This window comes from Prionailurus viverrinus, chromosome D1 (assembly GCF_022837055.1).
Source record: "Prionailurus viverrinus isolate Anna chromosome D1, UM_Priviv_1.0, whole genome shotgun sequence".
Taxonomy (NCBI): domain Eukaryota; kingdom Metazoa; phylum Chordata; class Mammalia; order Carnivora; family Felidae; genus Prionailurus; species Prionailurus viverrinus.
In genome coordinates this window covers 25,573,341-25,591,861 of record NC_062570.1, presented here as the reverse complement: position 1 = coordinate 25,591,861, position 18,521 = coordinate 25,573,341, and the positions used below count along the sequence as shown (strand labels likewise).

The window sequence follows — 18,521 nt, the reverse complement described above, 5'->3', positions numbered from 1 at the left end:
TACTGGTTCCATGATAATGGAATGTCTTGTAAGAACATCCGTTCGAGGTGTTTTTACAGAGTAAGATCACATAAAAATTCAAAAGCCAGGATTGTGTAAAGATGGCCAAGATTCTGCCTTGCTGTGAATCTTGGGTCTTTATTTGAAAATTAGGAGGGGCATCTGTGTGGCTCAGTGGCTTGAGTGTCTGCCTCTTGGTTTCGGCTCAGGGTCATGATCTCCTGGTTCTTGAGCTCGGGCCCCGCGTTGGGCTCTGTGCTGGCAGCACGGAGCCTGCTTGAGATTCTCTCTCCCTCTCTCTCTGTCCCTCCCTCTCTCTCAAAATAAATAAATAAACTTAAAAAAAATAGGAAAGGTCATTGTCCAATGCTTAAAGAAATGGATGAAAGGCAGTGCATGCACAGTCTGAGTAAGAGACCCTTCTTCCCTGTGTCTGTTTTGGGGGGAGGGGTGATCAACAGTTGGTTCTATTTTGTTGTCATCTATGGATGATTCCTACTCACATGCGGCTGTTTGATAGGAGGTTATTGTCCCATTCAGGTTAGAGTATAGAGATTTTCCTGTTAATATATTTCCGTATTTTTTTCCTGGTCACAGAGGCAGGGACCCATCAACTCCTACGAAGATCCTCGAATGGCCTGTGGTTTCCAGTCCAGTTATCACCCGCAAAGAGCTTACTACCCCTTCTGGGATGAGATGGCCACTCAGGAAGTTCCCACTGGTCTGGAACACTGTGGCTCAGGTAGGAGCATGAACAGAGGCTCGGGGTGCGGATAGAGATGAAGGACAGCGAAGTGTGATGAGGGCTGCATTCTCTGTAGCAACAACAGCTGCCGCGGCTTATGTGGGGACAAGATGCTATTGTTCTCCAGTGGAAAGTCCCCGGACTTCTCCATAATTCCGAGTTGCTTTCTTCTCCAACAACAGGAAGATGAAACTCTAGGAATGAGCCCAAGAGGGGTTGCTTCAGGTCTCCATTCTGTAAATAGTTCTGTCCACTGTGCATTTCCTGAGAGTTACCCGTTGCAGCCTCATTGTTGACAAAGGGCCTAGAAGGTCTGCGGTCCTGAAGGAAGAGCTGGATAAACAGTTGGCCTTCTTACAAAACATCATTTCTTTCATTCATCTTCTTTCCCGCATTGTCCTCGACCTCTTCGCCTGTGCCCACCTGCGTCTGGCTTCTTTTTGGTCCGTCCCCTCTCTCCCTCCTCTCAGCTCTCCTTTGCAGACCTCCTTCCTCTCCTCCCAGCATTCTCTTCTCTCCCAGGCTTGCTGCTCACGGTGCTGCCCCCTGGTGATCAGGAATCAAACTCCTCCAGAGAGTTCTCCCCCGGGTCTTGTCTCCCAAAGACCCGACAGGTTTTGAGCGTCCTTACCCCCGTTCTGTTTTGCCGAAGTCACCGTGTATCTCACAAATTCCATTAGTCTGTGCTTACCTGCTAGCGTTTTTGTTAGTTTCTTTTTACTGCAAAATGTAAACCTTGATTTGGGGATTCTGAAGTGGTGGGTTCTGCTATTAAGTTCAATGGATCATGAGACCAGATTATGTATCCAAATACCAAAAAGCCAGTTCAAATCTGTATTTTCTTCCAGGATGAATTCTTAGCCTAAGAAATCTCATTACTTTCACAAATGGAAAATATATAATTCTGGGGGCGCCTGGGTGGCTCGGTGGGTGAAGTGTCCAACTCTTGGTTTCAGCTCAGGTCATAATCTCATGGTTTGTGGGTTCAAGCCCCATGTTGGGCTCAGGGCTGACAGAGCAGAGCCTGCCTGGGATTCTCTCTTTCTTTCTCTCAGCCCCTCCCCTGCTCACACACTCTCTCTCAAAAGAAACAGATAAACTTAAAAAAAAAAATAAAATAAAATATTTAATTCTGAGGCTAACATAGGGAGAAAGCCACTGGGGCACTAACTTAAATGCAACTTTTTGTTCAATGTTTCTTTACTCCACATAAGGATATGGTATACTACTTTTTATAATAGTGGAGAGAGAACACAAGTGTTAGTTTTGTTGCCCATTCTTCGTCTTTGACCAGAAATACCAAGACACAAAGCAAGATGCTGTAGCATCTTGGTGGGAGTTGGAAGGAAGGCATGTGAGTTGCTTTCCAGTTGCCTGGCTCTTCTCTAGGGCAGAATGAAATCAATCCTTGTGTTCCCTAGTCTCTCAAGTCAATAGCCATTGATATTTGTCATATTCTTCGGGGCACTGCCCTTGGAGTTCAGACATAAGACATTATGCTGTCACTTTCTGCTCGGTTCTCCCAAGCATAAATACAAGTGTCTCAGTAACTACCCATTTAAACAGGAGACAGGGAGGATTTTGCAGCTGTTCACAGGTTAGATTTAAGGACTTAAAATTCTAAGAGATAAACAAAGTCATCCTTTATGATTCTAAACAAATAGATCTTTTTAAATAAAAAAAAATTTGTTTTTGAGAGAGAGAAACAGGGGGAGAGGGAGAGAGAGAATCTTAAGCAGGTGCAGGGCCTGATGCAGGGCTCAATCATGACCTGAGCTGACATCAAGAGTTGGATGCTCAACTGCCTGAGCCACCCAGATGCCCCTAAACAAATAGGTCTCACTTGTATAAGCAGAAGGTCAGAACGGTTGTGCCTCTATTTGTATAATTCTTGAAACTTACCAATGCTGCTGGGCTTAAGTCTTGTGTCTTCGAATGCAATCCAGGTTAAAGTTACCTTGCCTTAACCCTCTCTGCTCTAGACGGTGCTTCTGTTTGCTGCAAGTTACGCCGTGTTAATAGCCGAGGTTATTCCACACTGGTCCATGGCCTCAAGATTAGATGTCCCTTCTTCATAGCTAAAAGACGTGGTCCTTTTTTTTTTTTTTTCCCAGCTAAGAACTACATAAATTCCCAAGCAAAGATGGTTTTTTCATTCTTTTCTTTGTCAGGGTCCTCAAAGGCAAAGGAGGTTTTTTTTCGGAGCCAATGACACAGTGTCTGTGATGCATGGGAAGACCCTCTCAGGGCAAAGCTGCTTTAAAATGCAAGGATTCAGAGCCATATGATATAGTCGTTTTCCCCACTTCGTCCCTTTTATTGTTGCAAGAAGGAGGGAGCTGGGGTCACCCAGACTGGTGGCTTTTTAGTAAGATGGGAAGATGGGTCCTAAAAGGACCTGGGTTGTCAACAACCACAGCTCAGAAAATACTAGAAAGCCTCCATGGGGAGCTGTGCCTTGGTGGCAAATGTGAGGTCCGCAGTTCCCTCTGCCCTAGGCTCCCTCTGATGGAAGTATCTGGCAAGAACCCTGAGCTTTTGCAGCCCCTCCTTTGCCTTTTGAGCTGTCCAGACGAAGTAGTTGCAGCGATTATTTCTGGGCTGTGGTCCAGCCCTCCTCAGTGATGGGTGTCCTTTGGAAGGAGATTTGGGGTTATAGAGAAGGGAAATGAAGATGTGGACCAACCAATGATTTCTCCAGCTGCAGCACATTTCCTTGGAGATGTGTTGAGTAAGAAGAAAGAGAGAAAAAAAATACGCTACATTTTTTTTTCATCTCCTTTTATCCTATTTTTAACTTCAATTTCCTTCCCGTCCTCCGTCTCATGGCCACTCCCCACCCCCGCTCCTGTCTCACGTTTTGTGCTCGCAGAAGGGATGAATGAACTTCTTTTCCAAGGACTCCACATCTGTCAGTGACTGGAATACCCAGCAGGAGGGGCACTCCAGGAACATTAGGCCCTTTGCTAATAATGTGGCTCCTATTCAAGGAGGGGCAGAGGCTGAGGAGGAGGAAGGCGGTGAGGGAGGGAGAGGGAAGAGAGAGAATGAAGCTAAGAGAAGCCGTGAGTGGGAGAGAGCCTGCCAGGTGAGCGGGGAAGGGGGGGATGGGGGGGTGGAGGAGGGGAGAATACTCAGTAACCAAGAGAGTCAAGAATGGGTTGGACAGAAGAATAGACAGTAAAAGAAGCTGCTGAGGAAGACAGTGAAGGGTGAAAATAGACAGGAAATAAAGGTATTGGTAGAGAAGTGGAGGAGGATGGGAAGAGAAAACGAAAGCTGAATGGGAAGGCAGACGAAGGGGAGCCCGGAAAAAGACAAGGCGAGAAGGGGAGGGGAAGATGATATGATATGAAAGAGCACAACAGATGAATCTGAGGACATTAACTATACGGCTAAAAAGGGAAGCCACATTTGCATGCAATTGCCTGTGCAGCTGTACATTTCTTCATGACAATCTTGTAGTCATCATTTTCTTTTATTTCTACCTCCGCCTCCCGTCCGCCTCTTCCCCCTCCTCCCTATCAGCCTGGAGCCATTCGCAAGAGCCAATGGGGACGGCGAGCTGGTGTTCTGCATGAATGAATGGCCCTTTCTGTCTCAGCTCTTCGTCATCCCTCTGTCAGGGAGCCTTGTGAATCAATGGAGCCCCTTACACGAGACACGGCCGAAATGTCTGTTACTGTTTATAGTCTGACTGGAGTGGAGCCCACTGACCCTGCCTCCTCTCTGTTCCCGTCCTCTCTTGTGTCCCCAACATCAGCCCTTCCTCTCAATCATCATAGCTAGAATCACTTTTTCTGTCAGTCTCTGACTTCTTGTCCCTAAGAACTCATTGACATTTCACTGCCATTAACTATTATGACTAGTTCCTAACCGCAGCCCTGTTGAGGAGGGACGGAGTAGATGGCAAACCATTTTGGGATAGGGCGAGTGAGCTCAGAGTGGTGCCAGACCCAGCTGGAGCCACGCCGTGCCTGTTTTCCATTGGGAACTAGAAAACTGACATCGGAGACCCAACTGAGCACCCAGGCCACAAGACCACAGTCCATCCCTCTGATTAACACCTGTCCATATTTAATGTCAGTATTATGAATGACAAGAGTGCATATCAGAAAATACGATGCTTATGGAGCACCCTTCCAGAGTGATATCCTATCAAGTTATTTTTCATTTCACGGGTGGATTTGTCTTGAATTAGCCAAACTTACGGATATGATGCTGTAACCGGGGTTCACTTTTCCGAAATAACTGCTTAGGGCCGTCTGTAGCTGCAGAACACAGTATACCCAACTTATACCCTTATGGGAATGAACCTATAGTGTCATTACCACGGTCCTTGATTTCAGAAGTAAGACAACGCTCTTTTTCTTCTTGTAGAATGCACCTGGCATGCTTTTGGTCATCAAACACGGTAAAAACGTCACCTGCTCACATTTACAGCATACTTTCCACTTCTTAATTCTTCACGAGAGAGGAAGTATATAGAGTATGTTGGTAAAGAATCCAGATTCTGGAGCCAGATTGCTTGGGTTTGCACACCAACTCTTCCTAACCGGGTGAGCTTAGGCAACTTACTTTGTCTCTGTACTTCCATTTCCTCCTGTACACCAGGGGTTCTCAAAGTGTCAGCATCACCTGGAGGGCCTGTTGAAATGCAGGTTGTTGGGTTCTATCCCCAGGGTTTCTGATTCGGTGAGTCTAGGGTAAGGCTGAAGAATTTGCATTTTTCACAAAGTCTTAGGTGCTGTTGCTGCAGGTGCTGCTGGTGCAGAGACCACACTTTGAAAACCACTAACTTAATCTATGTAAAGCTCAAAGCAGTGCTGTCACTTAGTAAGCACGATATGAATGTTTGCGATCATCACTCCTTGCCCCGAAATGTCCAGAAATGTCTGAGTATCACTGAGTCATAAAGTGACCCCACTGATTGGTTGAACACTTTGGGTGGTCAAGTGCCATCCACTGGAAACAGAGACGCACGGAGAAGGGGAAGACTCACCCCTTGTCTCGAAGCAACGTTGTTCAAGCGTGTATGGGGGGGGGGGTACGTTTACACAATAGAAGAAATGGTTCCCGTGTGAAATATTATATAAGATAATGTTTGGCAGCGTGTGCGACTTTGGATCTCACTCTTTAATATTTCCGCGATAAATTCACTAGTAAAATGGTAGAACGAAAGAATGTCTTTCTCAAATAAACTTTGGAAGTTCAAGTGGGAGATGTGCCGGGAGACTGAGTTTCTGGTCTCTCCTGGGGCTTTGTCGGAGGGCCGGGGCGGCTGGGAGAGATCAAACCCGGGCCAGTGTTTGGAAAGGGCTATTGACAACCAGGTGGGAAGTTTCAGCAGGAGAAACATGCCTCCAGTTTGGCTTTTAAGCGTTGAGAACATTGAGAGAATGCCAGGCACACTTGTTGAATGGACATTCACCTTGCTCTGAAATGTTTACTCTCATAGCAGGTTTGGCCTCTCAACCGACTATCTCAGATGGCCCTGCGGTTTTAAGGAACAGTATTTTAAACACTGTCTGCTACACATATCTGGTCTTTCCTCATTCGGGGTGTGTTTTCCTTCTCTGGAGGACCTGTTTCAGTTTCTTGGTTCTTTAAAAGCAGTTCTGATCCTGTGTGTGTATGTGGGTTTCTGGGCTGTTGTGATGTGCATCATTCCTCTGGGAGAAAATTCTGACCTTCTCAGATGCTGACTTGATAGATGCCGCCTTTGGGAAGGAGGAAGGTCTAACCGTGTCTTAGGTTTTGGCCATTCGCAGAAGGCTCTGGCTGGGGCCCAGCTGCCCTGACAAGTCACATCCAGGGGACAAGGCTGAGGGAAGCTTGATGCAAAAGTACCCTCTCCCCACCTGCATCCCATCTCTGAGAGGACCAGAGAGGACTAGAGGTTGCCAGGAGGGAAAGAAGCAGGGCCTGCCTTGCCCATGTAGTGCATTAGGAAGAGACTCTATATGCAAAAAAACGACCCTCCACCCTTCCTATATTATTCTGGTCTTCCGGTAATGACATGTCTACAAATGCCTGACCCTCTTCTCCATAAACGAAGGCTATTGCTCTGGCCATGGACTCAATTTGCTCCTACTCGCCAACGTCACATCGCCTCCTCCTTTCTACTCCCACCTCCTGACCCCTTGGCAGCTTTCGAGCCTGGGCTATCTCATCTTCAGATTACAAGAACTGATCGGAAGAAGTTTGAGTGTAAGCGGAAGGGTGTTGGGTCCAAACAAAGGGTTTAGCGGTGGCATAATGGAAAAAGAGCATCAACGTGCCTGGAATCTTGTGACCTCACCTTTTACAGGTGGGCTACGTGTGCTGATTGCAACCAGAAGCAAGGCAGACCCTGCTTTTCCTCCTTTTAAACGGGGGTAACACTTAAAAGGCCATGACCTATAGCAGGTGGTCAATAAATGTTACCTTCCTTCTTGTGCATTTCAGCATGATTTCAGCATGAGCCAAAGTAACTAGGTGCCCCACCCTTATCCAATGAATCTTGCCCACTCATCTTGCCCAAGGGCAATTTTCTCACACCCTCCCATTTTATCCTTTATGTGTCTCCTTTCACCAGTGAAGGGAGAAGGGAGCCTGGTAAGGACCAGAAAGAGAAGCTCCACCTCCACCAGGGCCCAGAGACTCCTCTCTCTCTCTCTCTCTCTCTCTCTCTCTCTCTCTCTCTCTCTCATGACTTCAGCAGCCCAGAGCGGTAAGCAGTGGAAAGGTCTTCACAGATGTGAATCATCTCTGTAGGTGCTTGGGGAGGAAGGACCCCCGGAAGAAGAACCCGTTCGCGGAGTTACAATCAGAATACAAGCATTCTGTTGGCTACCCTCTCTGCATTGCTTCTCAAAAATCCTAGGATGTAACAACATTGCACTGAAAATCCCAGGGGGCTGGGGAGGAGGAGGGGGAAAAAAAAAGTTCTCTGAACTTTTTCAAACCACAAATATTTGGTCCGAGTTGGGAAAAGGTCCCCGGGGCACCGAGTTCTTATTTGATTCAAGCAGTTTGACCCCTCTTCTGGCACTCCTCGAGTGGGGGGTGGAGGGTGGCTGGGGACGGTGGATGCTGCGCCTGGCGTCGGCCCCCGCTTGGCTCAGCCGGCCCCGCTGCACTCTGTGAATGGAAAGCTCTGGCCGGGTGAATGGTGTGGGAGCTGGAGTCCGGCAGGGAGGAGAGGGCTGCGTGGGACCGTGCAGGGGTGGGGGGCTGGATGAGCAGAGACAGCCTGTTTTTCTCAGTGTCTGGCCGCGGAGAGACTCTTACTCTCTCTCTCCAGATGTTCTCTGTGTTTATAGCTGCTGAAGCAGGCGACCCAGCTCCCTCATTAATAAGTTTCTTTCTTGCACTGCGGCCAGGGGTCTGAGCCTGGAGCCCGCAGCTGGAGGAGGCTCGGTGGGGGAGGGCCGCCCGCAGGGGGAGGCGTCTCGCTCCCTCCCCCAGCCTCCGCGTCCCTAACCCCTACCCCGCCTCCCTCCTCTGCAATCCTCCCAAAATACACGAGCACACAAAAAGAAAAACACCAGCAGATTTTTTATTTCAGAGAGTAAACACTTGGGCCATGGGGGTCTGGAGGTTATGGGAAAAGAGGAAACCATCAGGCTAATCAGGCAGGCACACACTTCCCCTGCTGAAATAAAACAGAAATCATTGCTCCGCAGGGCTGGCGGGTTAACCCCCGCGCTGCCAGCGAAGCTGGCGCGGGCGGCGGAGAGAGCCAGGAGGTAGGGCGCTGGAGGACGAGAGAGTTTTTAAATCTAGATCCAGACAGGGAGGAGAGGAGAGGGGAGTGAACTCCCTGGGCCTGAATGCCTTCCATTCAGTCTGTGGTAGCACATCTGCCCATGGCCTGGCTTTGGCAAGAGACGGTTGGAACAGAAGAGATTCTGCACTGAGATGCAGTGTTGCAAGAGGTCGGAGGGAGTTCTAGGTAGGTCAGGGAGATAGAGAGATAGGTAGGGGAGCCTAACTCTCTACCCAGAGTACACGTGTGGATTGTTACCGTTTAGAAACGAGCGCGAGGGTTTTCGGGGTTAAGGTTTTGGCCCTGCTGCCTACAAGCTCTGTACCCAGGGCCAAATCACTGAGCCCTTCTGAGCCTCAGTTTGCCCATTTGTAAGACAATAGTGCCTCCCTCACAGAATTAGGGTGAGGAACAAAACACCACACTGAACATGGAAATGGCAAACACCAAAGTCAATTTCATAGATTGCTGTAAATTGATCAGGTTCCTGTCTCCTTCTGCCCCCTCCCTTCCATTCATTCCTTCCCTTCTCTCTTCTTTCTCTTCCTCCCTTCCCCCCTCTCTTCCTCCCTCCCTCCCTCCTTCCTTCCTTCCTTCCTTCCTTCCTTCCTGTCGTCCCCTCCTTTCTTCCCTTCCCTCTTAAATGCCTTGCTTCAGCTTGGACCTTCCCTCCCTCGCCCTGTTGCTCTCTGTCTGGAGAGCATAAATATCTCTTGGGCCAGAGGTCAGAGGCCAAACATGAGTCCTAATTGCGCTGTGAGAGAAATTACCTTTCCGCTGATGTATAGGGCCACCTTCGGCTCTCCGAGGCTGCCAGTGTGAGTGGTCCGGCAGCTTTCCGTTCAGACCCTGCCCCGGTGTGGCAATCTAGTCAGTTGACCACCCCCTGTCCCAGATCACTGGTTTATAAAAATAGGGGCGTGCGTCCCCCAGTGCATTCCTGAACACCCCAGTGAGATGCACTTCCCACCTCTGTGAAAATGAGTGGCTCTTTCGGACTCTCTGGTTGCTGAAGAAAATAGACCTGTGGGACCTCTCATCCTTGCAGGGTGGCATTAACCAAACAAGACAACAGGGCTACTGATTCCCCAGGCTGTTCTGCCTCTTTCCCACGTCTCCCTGGACTCGATGCAGTGGTGCTTGAGAAACAGAGGTGTGGGTGATTTGAATAGCCACCGAAGCAGGGTTCTGGTCACCTTTGCTGTTCTCTGGATTTCTTACCCGCTTCATACATCGTGTTAATCAACCCTGACAGCTTTCTGTCAAGTCTCAGACCTGCAGATTCTCATAGAGCAGGGGTGCTTGACCTGGCTGAGACTCAGAAAGGCGTGATGCCTCCGCGATTGCGTGCAAGGAGTTTTCCAAAGGGTCTGTGGCTTTCCTCTGGTTCTCCAAGTGATCTGAGACGCCCAAGAAGTTAAGAACTACTGCTGTCCAAGAGAAAAGGTACTTTTGTACCCCCTGCAGCATTCAGCATGCTGCATGTAGAGAGTATGCAAGGCCTATTTTGTTGAACTGGACTGAATTCTGTGGTGGAAGCTTCCTTCCTATCAATCCTTTGTCACCACTCTGGCCAGGCCCAAGAGAGTGTATTTAAATCTGGAAGCTGAGTCTATCCCATTGTGTCAGAGACACTGGGCATTGAAGTCTTGGCTGAAGTCCAGCCGCATCTCTCCTTTTTCTTTTCCAACACCCCCTTTCATTTCATGCTCTTTTAGAATGATCTCTTCAGGGCCACCCAGGTGACTCAGTCGGTTAAGCGTCTGACTTGATTTCGGCTTAGGTCATGATCTCAGGGTCGTGGGATTGAGCCCCGCATCAGGCTCCGAGCTGAGGGTGGAGCCTGGTTGGGATTCTCTCTCTGTGTCCCTTCCCCGCTTGCACTCTGTCTCCCACTCTCTCAAAATAAATAAAATAAAATAAAATAAAATAAAATAAAATAAAATAAAATAAAATCTCTTCAAACGTCCATGAAGGTTATGGATTTGCGGCCTCTCTCCTGTGAGGTGGAGATGGGGGAGGGGCAGAGCACTCCAGGCCACTTCCGAGTGCCGCAGGAGAGTCACCCAGTGATCTGCTTCTCACAGACTTGCCTCTGGTGACAGACCAGCACCGCTATCCTCCGGGGGGTGGAAAGTGAGCCGTGGAAACACTGCCTCCGGAGGGGGTGGGAGTCCAGAGCTGACACCCCCACCAGCAACGTGGACAGAAACAATGATGGCCCACAAAACTCCAGAAGCTGCATATTCCCAGCCAACCGCCTCCCACTCTGGGCATCCTTCAGGGTCTCAGCCCTCATTTCTGACCTTTGGCCTCTTATGGAACCATTGGCTGTTATATCTGCACCCACAAACTGGCTTGGCCAAATGGAGACCATTTTCAGAAGTCTTCCATCTAGGGAGAGAGATTACCCCACCCTGGGTGGGCTACTTTGAACGGCCCAGTGACATCTCAGCATTTTCTTCTTTGGTCAGTACAGGTGGACGTTCTTAACTGAACAGGGCTTAGGGCTTACATCGCGTTGATAAGTTGAATGTTGGGTTTTATAATGAAAGTGGCTGACATGCCTGTGGCCCTGTTCGTGGACAGTTGAGTAAAGACTGGAAAGAACAGAAGAGTTGTGTCTGCTTCAGCCATACCTGAAATATTCAGGGATTTCATCAGTACTTTGTGCTTTGAAAATCTGAGGTTAAAGTTACTGAACAACAAAGCCAACCTATTGTGATGCAAAATTCCTTTGACTCTTAGTTTTTATTTTTTAATTTTTTTTCCCCAGCATGGTTCAGCTCCCTCAGAATTTCCAGTTAGATAGCTGTGCCTGTCTCTATTTCCTGTGGCTTCTCTCCTGATTAATTAAAAGAATTAAGAATATAGAGTAAAAAATAGTCCATATCCCATTCTTGTTTAATTTTAAATATTCTTATTGTGCAAGAGAAGGCCTGCCTTCTTTCTAGAACAGATTGAGAGGACGACTAATTGCCACTCATTAAATACTTTCTGTATGCTAAGAATCGCACATATGTGGTGATTTCACTCTTCAAACTTTCTTGTGAGGGTGACCTTATGACCCATTTTGCGGATGAGATGAATGAGGCCCGGAGAGGTAACTTTGCTTCCCCAAAGAAGTCTAGCTGTAACTCTGGGAGGTAGGGAGAAGGTCATTTCAACTGGGATCCTACCCCAAAGCCCATGGTCTGAACCATGAAGCAAACTTGACCTGCCCCCAAAACGTACTTAGGACTTCACTGTTGCCTTATGCCTAGTGGCTAATGCCTGCCCTATGGGATAAGAGAATGTAAGTTTCCTAGTTTTTCCACAAACCAGAGACCCATGAAAATCTTGGGGCTGAATAGAGACAGTGAGCCTGGGTAGCCTATCTTTCCGGACCTACTCTCCGGTTCCTTTTAGTCTGACATTGGGCATGAAGGAGCGCGGTCATCTGCGAGGCCTCTTGGGAGAATGTGTTTTTCTCTGCTGGGCATTCACTTAGGGTCTGTCACCTAAGCATCACACTCCCTTCGCCCCCTTTCTCTTTCTCCACCAACTAGTGTTTGGAGCAGACAGAGTCGCTGAGCAAGACTAAACCCTAAGAAGTTTGTGAAAGGTTATACCCTTGAAGCTATCCACAGTGAACACAGCACGTGCTGAAGTTTACACAGACTTCTCAGACCTCTGAATAGAGGGACTAATTGTGGGGAAGCTGCTTTTCAGCACACAGGATGGGCTGTTCTCTGTGGGTTTTACTATCAAAAGGCTTTTAAAAGTGCAGTGTAGCCATTGTTGAATATTTCACAATGAATTAAATACCATTTTTCTCTTCGCAGCTGTTCCGTGTGAGTGAGCGTAGAGTGCTTTTTTTTTCCCCCTGGCAGAAGACGTCTGCTGTATAAACCCAAGCGCTGGGGTAATGAGATTATTTGTGTGCGAATTCTTTAGGAAAAGCATTTCTTTATTTTCAACTCAATGTGATTCGGGGCTGCTGCTCTGGAGACGGGAGAGGGGGAGCCTTGGAAAAGAATGGAATGGAAATGTCTCTAAGCAGAATTGGGAGCAGGCAGGGGTGAGGGGCTCAGAGATGGGGCTTCTGGCCTCAGTGTATTTATCCACATTTCCCCCGGGGCTGCCTGCCTCTCCCAGCCCTACTGACTGGGCTACGGAGGAGGGAAATTCCGTATACAATATATAATATATAATTATATATTATATTCCACATATAATATATAATATATAATTCCGTATATAATATATTAGATGTTATATATAATATGTATAATATGTATGTTTAGTAAATAATCACTTTTCCATCTGCCTTTTCAAAATTTCTTCCTGCTCTCACAAGTTTTAGTGGAACTGAAGGAACCCCGGTTTTGCTCTCTACCTATTTTTACATCAAAGAGCACCTGAAAACTGTGTTGTGAAATATATAAGGAAAACTGCTTTCCTGTACCACTTAGGGTGGTTTCCACAATTAGGACATTTTCAACCTTACTGGTGCTGTGCCATCAAGTGCTGTATCAAGTGAACACTCCTCTTCCCTTGCTTGAATTACTTTTCCTCTTCAAATTTTTCACTGCCTTTCATAGAAATCGGGCTTCAGGTAAGCAGTGAGTTGGAGCTGAGTATAAAATCAATTAAGATTAAAAAACCATGAGGACTTCCCTCTTCTTTGTAAAGTATTATCAGGGAGTTACCAGGATCCCTTCAGATCCACTGGAGACTGAGGGGAAAAAATGGGGAAAAAAATGGGAAAAGAGGGATTTAGATGAGCTCTGGTGAAGTTTAACTCTGAAATCCATTATTCCAGGAGTTTGTGAATTGCCTATCCTCTCAAATATTTTTATGGTTATTTCTGAAGTAGGTTGAGTAATTTTTTATTATCCTTCCACTTCTATAATGTAAGACAAAAATTTTGAAACCTTTTAAGGGAACTTCAAGGGAATTAAAAAAAATTTTTTTTTTTAACATTTATTCATTTTTGAGAGTGAGAGAGACAGAGCATGAGTGGGGGAAGGGCAGAGAGAGAGAGGGAGACACAGAATTCAAAGCAGGTTCCAGGCTCTGAGCTGACAGCACACAGCCCGACGCGGGGCTCGAACCCACAGACTGTGAGATCATGACCTTAGCTGAAGTCAGACGCTTAACTGACTGAGCCACCCAGGCACCCCTCAAGGGAATGTTTTAGGAAGCCATCAAGTGGGAAAGAGCAGGTCAGGCATGAAAAGAAAGCTATTGACTTTGAGAATAATCTTTTAGAGTTTCTTCAATGAGTGAAGCAAAAAGGGGATGCAGCGAAGCATGCCCTTAGGAGAACTCACCCAGTAAGATGTGGGGGCAAAAGGCAGAAGGTTTGAAATGTAACGTAATCTTTACGCTACCCAATTTGCCAATATCTATGGCAGGTGGGCAGATGGAAATTAATCATTCTTCCCTCCCTCTAACCAAAGTGAAAAGCAAGAGGAAAGCAAGGGAGGCTGTGTGCAGTTTGGGTTGCTTTAAAACACATAATCATTTCCCTCTTTCTGGTGTGTGCTACTATTTCGCCATGAGCATATATGCCCTGCTTATTTTCTTTGCAGTAATTATTATAAAAATAATACATCCCTTTAAAGAAGATGTGTCAGTTAAAGAATACTTCGGGGGAAAGGGCACTTTGGTTTCATAAGTTAATGGTTACCGTTAAAGTCTATTCTCTGGATATTTTTTCCTATGAATAGTTCACCTGGATATCACACAGTTATCCACCTGAGTTAATCGCTTTCTCTCCTGCCTCTGTAACCTAACCTACACCCTTCGTCCTGTCCGACCAAGTGATCTACCAATCACCAGCCTTGAAAACTAGCTATTATTGACACCCTCCTTTCTGGGACCCTTGTGTTGTTTAAGGCTCTTTTGGTTTGCCCGTGGCAGAAATCTGGCTCAACTAACTTAAATTTAAGAGGGAATTTCTTGATTTACAGAACTGAGAAGTCCAGAAGAGCCAGTCGGGGGAACCTACGGAATCAATGATCTTGTCAAGTCCTTTGCCCTCTTCTTTCTCTTTCTTTCTCCTTCTCCTCCTTCTCTCTTAGCTCCTGTCTTGTGTTTTCTAGAAGGGAAGTGGGAGGGGTCCTGTACCGGAAGAAGAGGGGAAAACTATTAGGGATACCAAAACAGCTGATGACCACTATATCCTAATATTAAGGTGGGTACAAGTCCTGTCAATATTATCTTCTAAATTTATAAGGATTATTGTTATTATTATTATTATCATCGTCATCACTGTCAATCTCTTAGTTCAGGCCCCGGTTGCATTCCCCCAACAGTGGTGAGTACCTGAATTGTAGAGATTACCCGACTGTATTGAGATCACTGGTTTTTGCCTTTCCTGTTAGTCTATATGCACCCTGAGTGTAGGCTTTTGTCCTTGTCCTGTTCCTAGTACCTAGTAGAGTGCCTGAATTGTCACAGGCACTCAGTTAAAGTCTGTTGGATAAGTAAAACAGGGTTATGAGATTCCTCTGTCAGGAAGATTGTGAAAACTACCCAGGATTTTAAAATCAGTTAAGAAGTTACTAAATTAAAAAAAAAAAAAAAACAACAAAACAAAACAAACAAATAACCCCCCATGCTTTTCAGACAAAATCCAAAGATTGTTCCATAAGGCTCTTTGTATTCAGTGTCTCTCCCTGTAAGGCCGAGGGAATTTACCATTTATTTCCATCTCCTCAGTGCTTAGCCCCAGTACCTACCATAGAGCAGAGGATGTGATGAATATCTGTATCCTGGTTGTCCAAGCTCATCATAGCTCCTGGTGGGGTGGTTGGCGTCTTGGCCCTCAACTGGACCAGAGGTAATTCAAGGTTTTTGAGTGGTTTAGGGTCTTGGTTACATTAGAGAACTTTTATTCTGTCTCTTTCAAGCAACACATATTTGCCAAGCCCTTATTCTTCATGAGGTATTGGGCACACAAAGTAGGGTGGTACACTTAACGCTCAAGGAGCATCAACGTAACCTTGATGGGAGGCTAAGACAGACGTGACCACGCTGGGCAGTCAAAGGAGCACCGGGAGTGTGGGAATTGTAAGGAGAATATTCTTGCTGTATACCAGAGTGAGGAGACACCAAGGCGACCTGGTTCCTCCTGTGGCCTCTTTGCACGTGACGTGAAAGTGAAGAAACAGTGTGTTTGCCTTGAACAGCACTCACTTGTCCAAACTTGATCAGCGGAATGAGGATGGACAGTTTGATGTGAACGGGGGTTGTTTTACTGATGTTTAGAATAGTGGTCACTCTTGCTCTGCTTTATGTATCCTCCCTCACTGTTATTCTTTCCTTCTTCACCCTGTGTTGATTTTCACCTCCCTGGCCCTAATCTGGGCCTTCCTGACCGCCTTCGGAGATGAGTTTAGACTCTGCTCGGGCCTCCCAACCTGAATGAAATGTTCCATTCGTTAGGTCTGCTGCTCCTCACTTCATTAGCGTTCCTGATGTTTATAAAGCCAGGAGATAATATTTTTAGGTTCCATTTGGAGTTTCCCCGGGCAGCCTCTCTCTGAGCCACTTAGGAAGTTTAGAAAAGAAGGTCATGGAAATGTTAGATGTTTTTCCACTGAACTTTGGCTAAGCAAATGGTCTTGAGATGATGTTCATTGACTCCACTGGGCAGGCTTTACTGGATGATAGGAAATTCTTTTTCTCTTTTATTTGTCTTGACTTCACCTCTGGAAAAGCAGAGGTTTTTTTTGTTTGTTTTTTTAGAAAGTTTTGAGATGAACTTTATTGGGATATAATTCATACACTATGCAATTCACCCATTAAAAAAAAACAATTTAAGGTTTTAAAATACATTCACAATGTTGCACGAACATCCCCACAATTTAATTCTAGAACATTTTTGTTTCTCCTAAAGGAAATCCCATACCCATTAACAGTCAGTCACATTCTCCTCATCCCTCCCACCCTTCTGCACTGGTGGTGCAACTTTTGTCTAGAACTTTGCCCATTCTGGCCTTCTCTTGTAAAGGCAGTCTTACAATATGTGGCCTTTTGTGACTGGCTTCTTTGACTCCTTTCAAGAGTTATCCGTGTTGTAGCATTTATTAGTACTTGATTCTTTTTCATCACTGCAGAGTATTCCGTTATATGGATATGCTACGTTTTATTTACCCAACATTTGATAGACAGTTAAGTTGTCTTCACTTTATGTCTGTTATAAACACCGCAGCTATGAACATTCATGTATGTATTTTTGTGCCAAGGTATGTTTCCATTGCTCTTGGGTTTATACCTAGGAGTGGAATTGCTGGCTTGTATGGTAACTCTCATGGAACTGACAAACCATGTTCTAAGGTGGCTGCAACATTTTACATTCCCACCAGCAATGTACAAGGGTGTCAATTTCTAGGTAGCCTCTCTTACACTTGTTCTTATCTGTCTTTCTGATAGCTCTCTTAGCGAATGTGAAATAGTACCTCGTTGTGGTTTTGATTTGATTTTCTTTAAAATATTTTTTCTTTTTTTTTTTTTTAATTTTTTTTTTTCAACGTTTATTTATTTTTTTGGGACAGAGAGAGACAGAGCATGAACGGGGGAGGGGCAGAGAGAGAGGGAGACACAGAATCGGAAACAGGCTCCAGGCTCTGAGCCATCAGCCCAGAGCCCGACGCGGGGCTCGAACTCACGGAGCGCGAGATCGTGACCTGGCTGAAGTCGGACGCTTAACCGACTGCGCCACCCAGGCGCCCCGTCTTTAAAATATTTTTAATGTTTATTTATTTTTGAGAGAGGGAGAGAGGGAGAGAGGGAGAGAGAGAGAGAGTGAGAACGCACACACAAGTAGGGGAGGGACAGAGAGAGACACACACACAGAATCTGAAGCAGGCTCCAGGCTCTGAGCTGTCAGCACAGAGCCGGATGTGGGGCTCGAACCCACGAACCAAGAGATCATGACCTGAGCCAAAGTCAGACGTTTAACCGACTGGGCCTCCCAGGTGTCCCGATTTGAGTTTCTTAATGATTAGTGATCTTGAGCATTTTTTCACCTTCTTATTGGCCATTTGTATTTGGAGAAATGTCTGTTTAAAACTTGGCCAATTTTTTTTAAATTGGGTTGTCTTTTAACTACTGAGTTATAAGAGTTCTATATCATCTGAATACAAGTTCTTTATCTGAATATGTTGCAAATATTTTCTCCCTTAACATGGGTTGTCTGTTACTTTTCAGATGTTGTAGTTTGCAGCACAAACACTTTTCATTATGATAGGCCGATATATCTATTTTTTTCTTTTGTTTCTCGAGGTTGTGAAGATTTACTCCTATGTTTTCTTGTAAGAGCTTTATAGTTTTAGTTATTACATTTAGGTCTATGATCCACTTTGAGTTACTTTTGTGCATAATGTAAAGAAAGGGGTCCAATTTCTTTCTTTTGCATATGTATAGGTCATTGTCCCAGCACTATTTCTTAAAAGATTTTTCTTATTTTGGGGTGCCTAGCTGCCTCAGTTCATAGAATAGGTGACTCTTGATCTTGGGAATGGGAATTTGAGCCCAGGTGGGGCACAGAGTTTACTTAAGTAAATAAGTAAAGATTTTTTCTCATCCTATCATCCTGGTACAGTTAATAAACACATATTTTTAAATCCATAAGCCACCTATGTATTTCTTAATCTATGGCCTAGATATTCATTTGTATTAAGTGCTTTTTCAACATTGCCTGTTGTGATAAGTATTTTTTGATGGAGAGTAGACTTAGAGGGTTGAGGATACCTGAGTTCTCAGTCTGTTTGGAGTGTAATTTTTAAATTTTGGAACCTGAAAAAAAATTATTGTTTATTTTGAACCAGACACTGGTTCAATAGATATTATGTATATTATCTTATTTAAATCTTAACCAAAAAATCCTGTAAGTTATTATTAAGTCATTTTTATCAAGGAGGGAGCTGAGCTTCATAAAGTTTGTAGCTGAACATAAAGTTGCACTGTTAGAAGTCGTAGACCCCAAATTTGAGCTCCTATTATTAGCCTTGTATTAAACCGGGTGCTGGACCT

General features: G+C 45.6%; 1 protein-coding gene across 3 annotated transcripts in view; it reads left to right on the top strand.

The window, feature by feature from the left end:
- The window catches only part of ETS1 (ETS proto-oncogene 1, transcription factor), a 129,323-nt gene that overhangs the window by 29,567 nt on the left and 81,235 nt on the right, over nt 1–18,521 (top strand). For all 3 annotated transcript variants that reach the window (XM_047877070.1, XM_047877066.1, XM_047877067.1), the window contains exon 3: nt 598–742. In XM_047877070.1, coding sequence (XP_047733026.1) covers nt 598–742 — 145 coding nt within the window. The remainder of the gene's footprint in view (nt 1–597; nt 743–18,521) is intronic.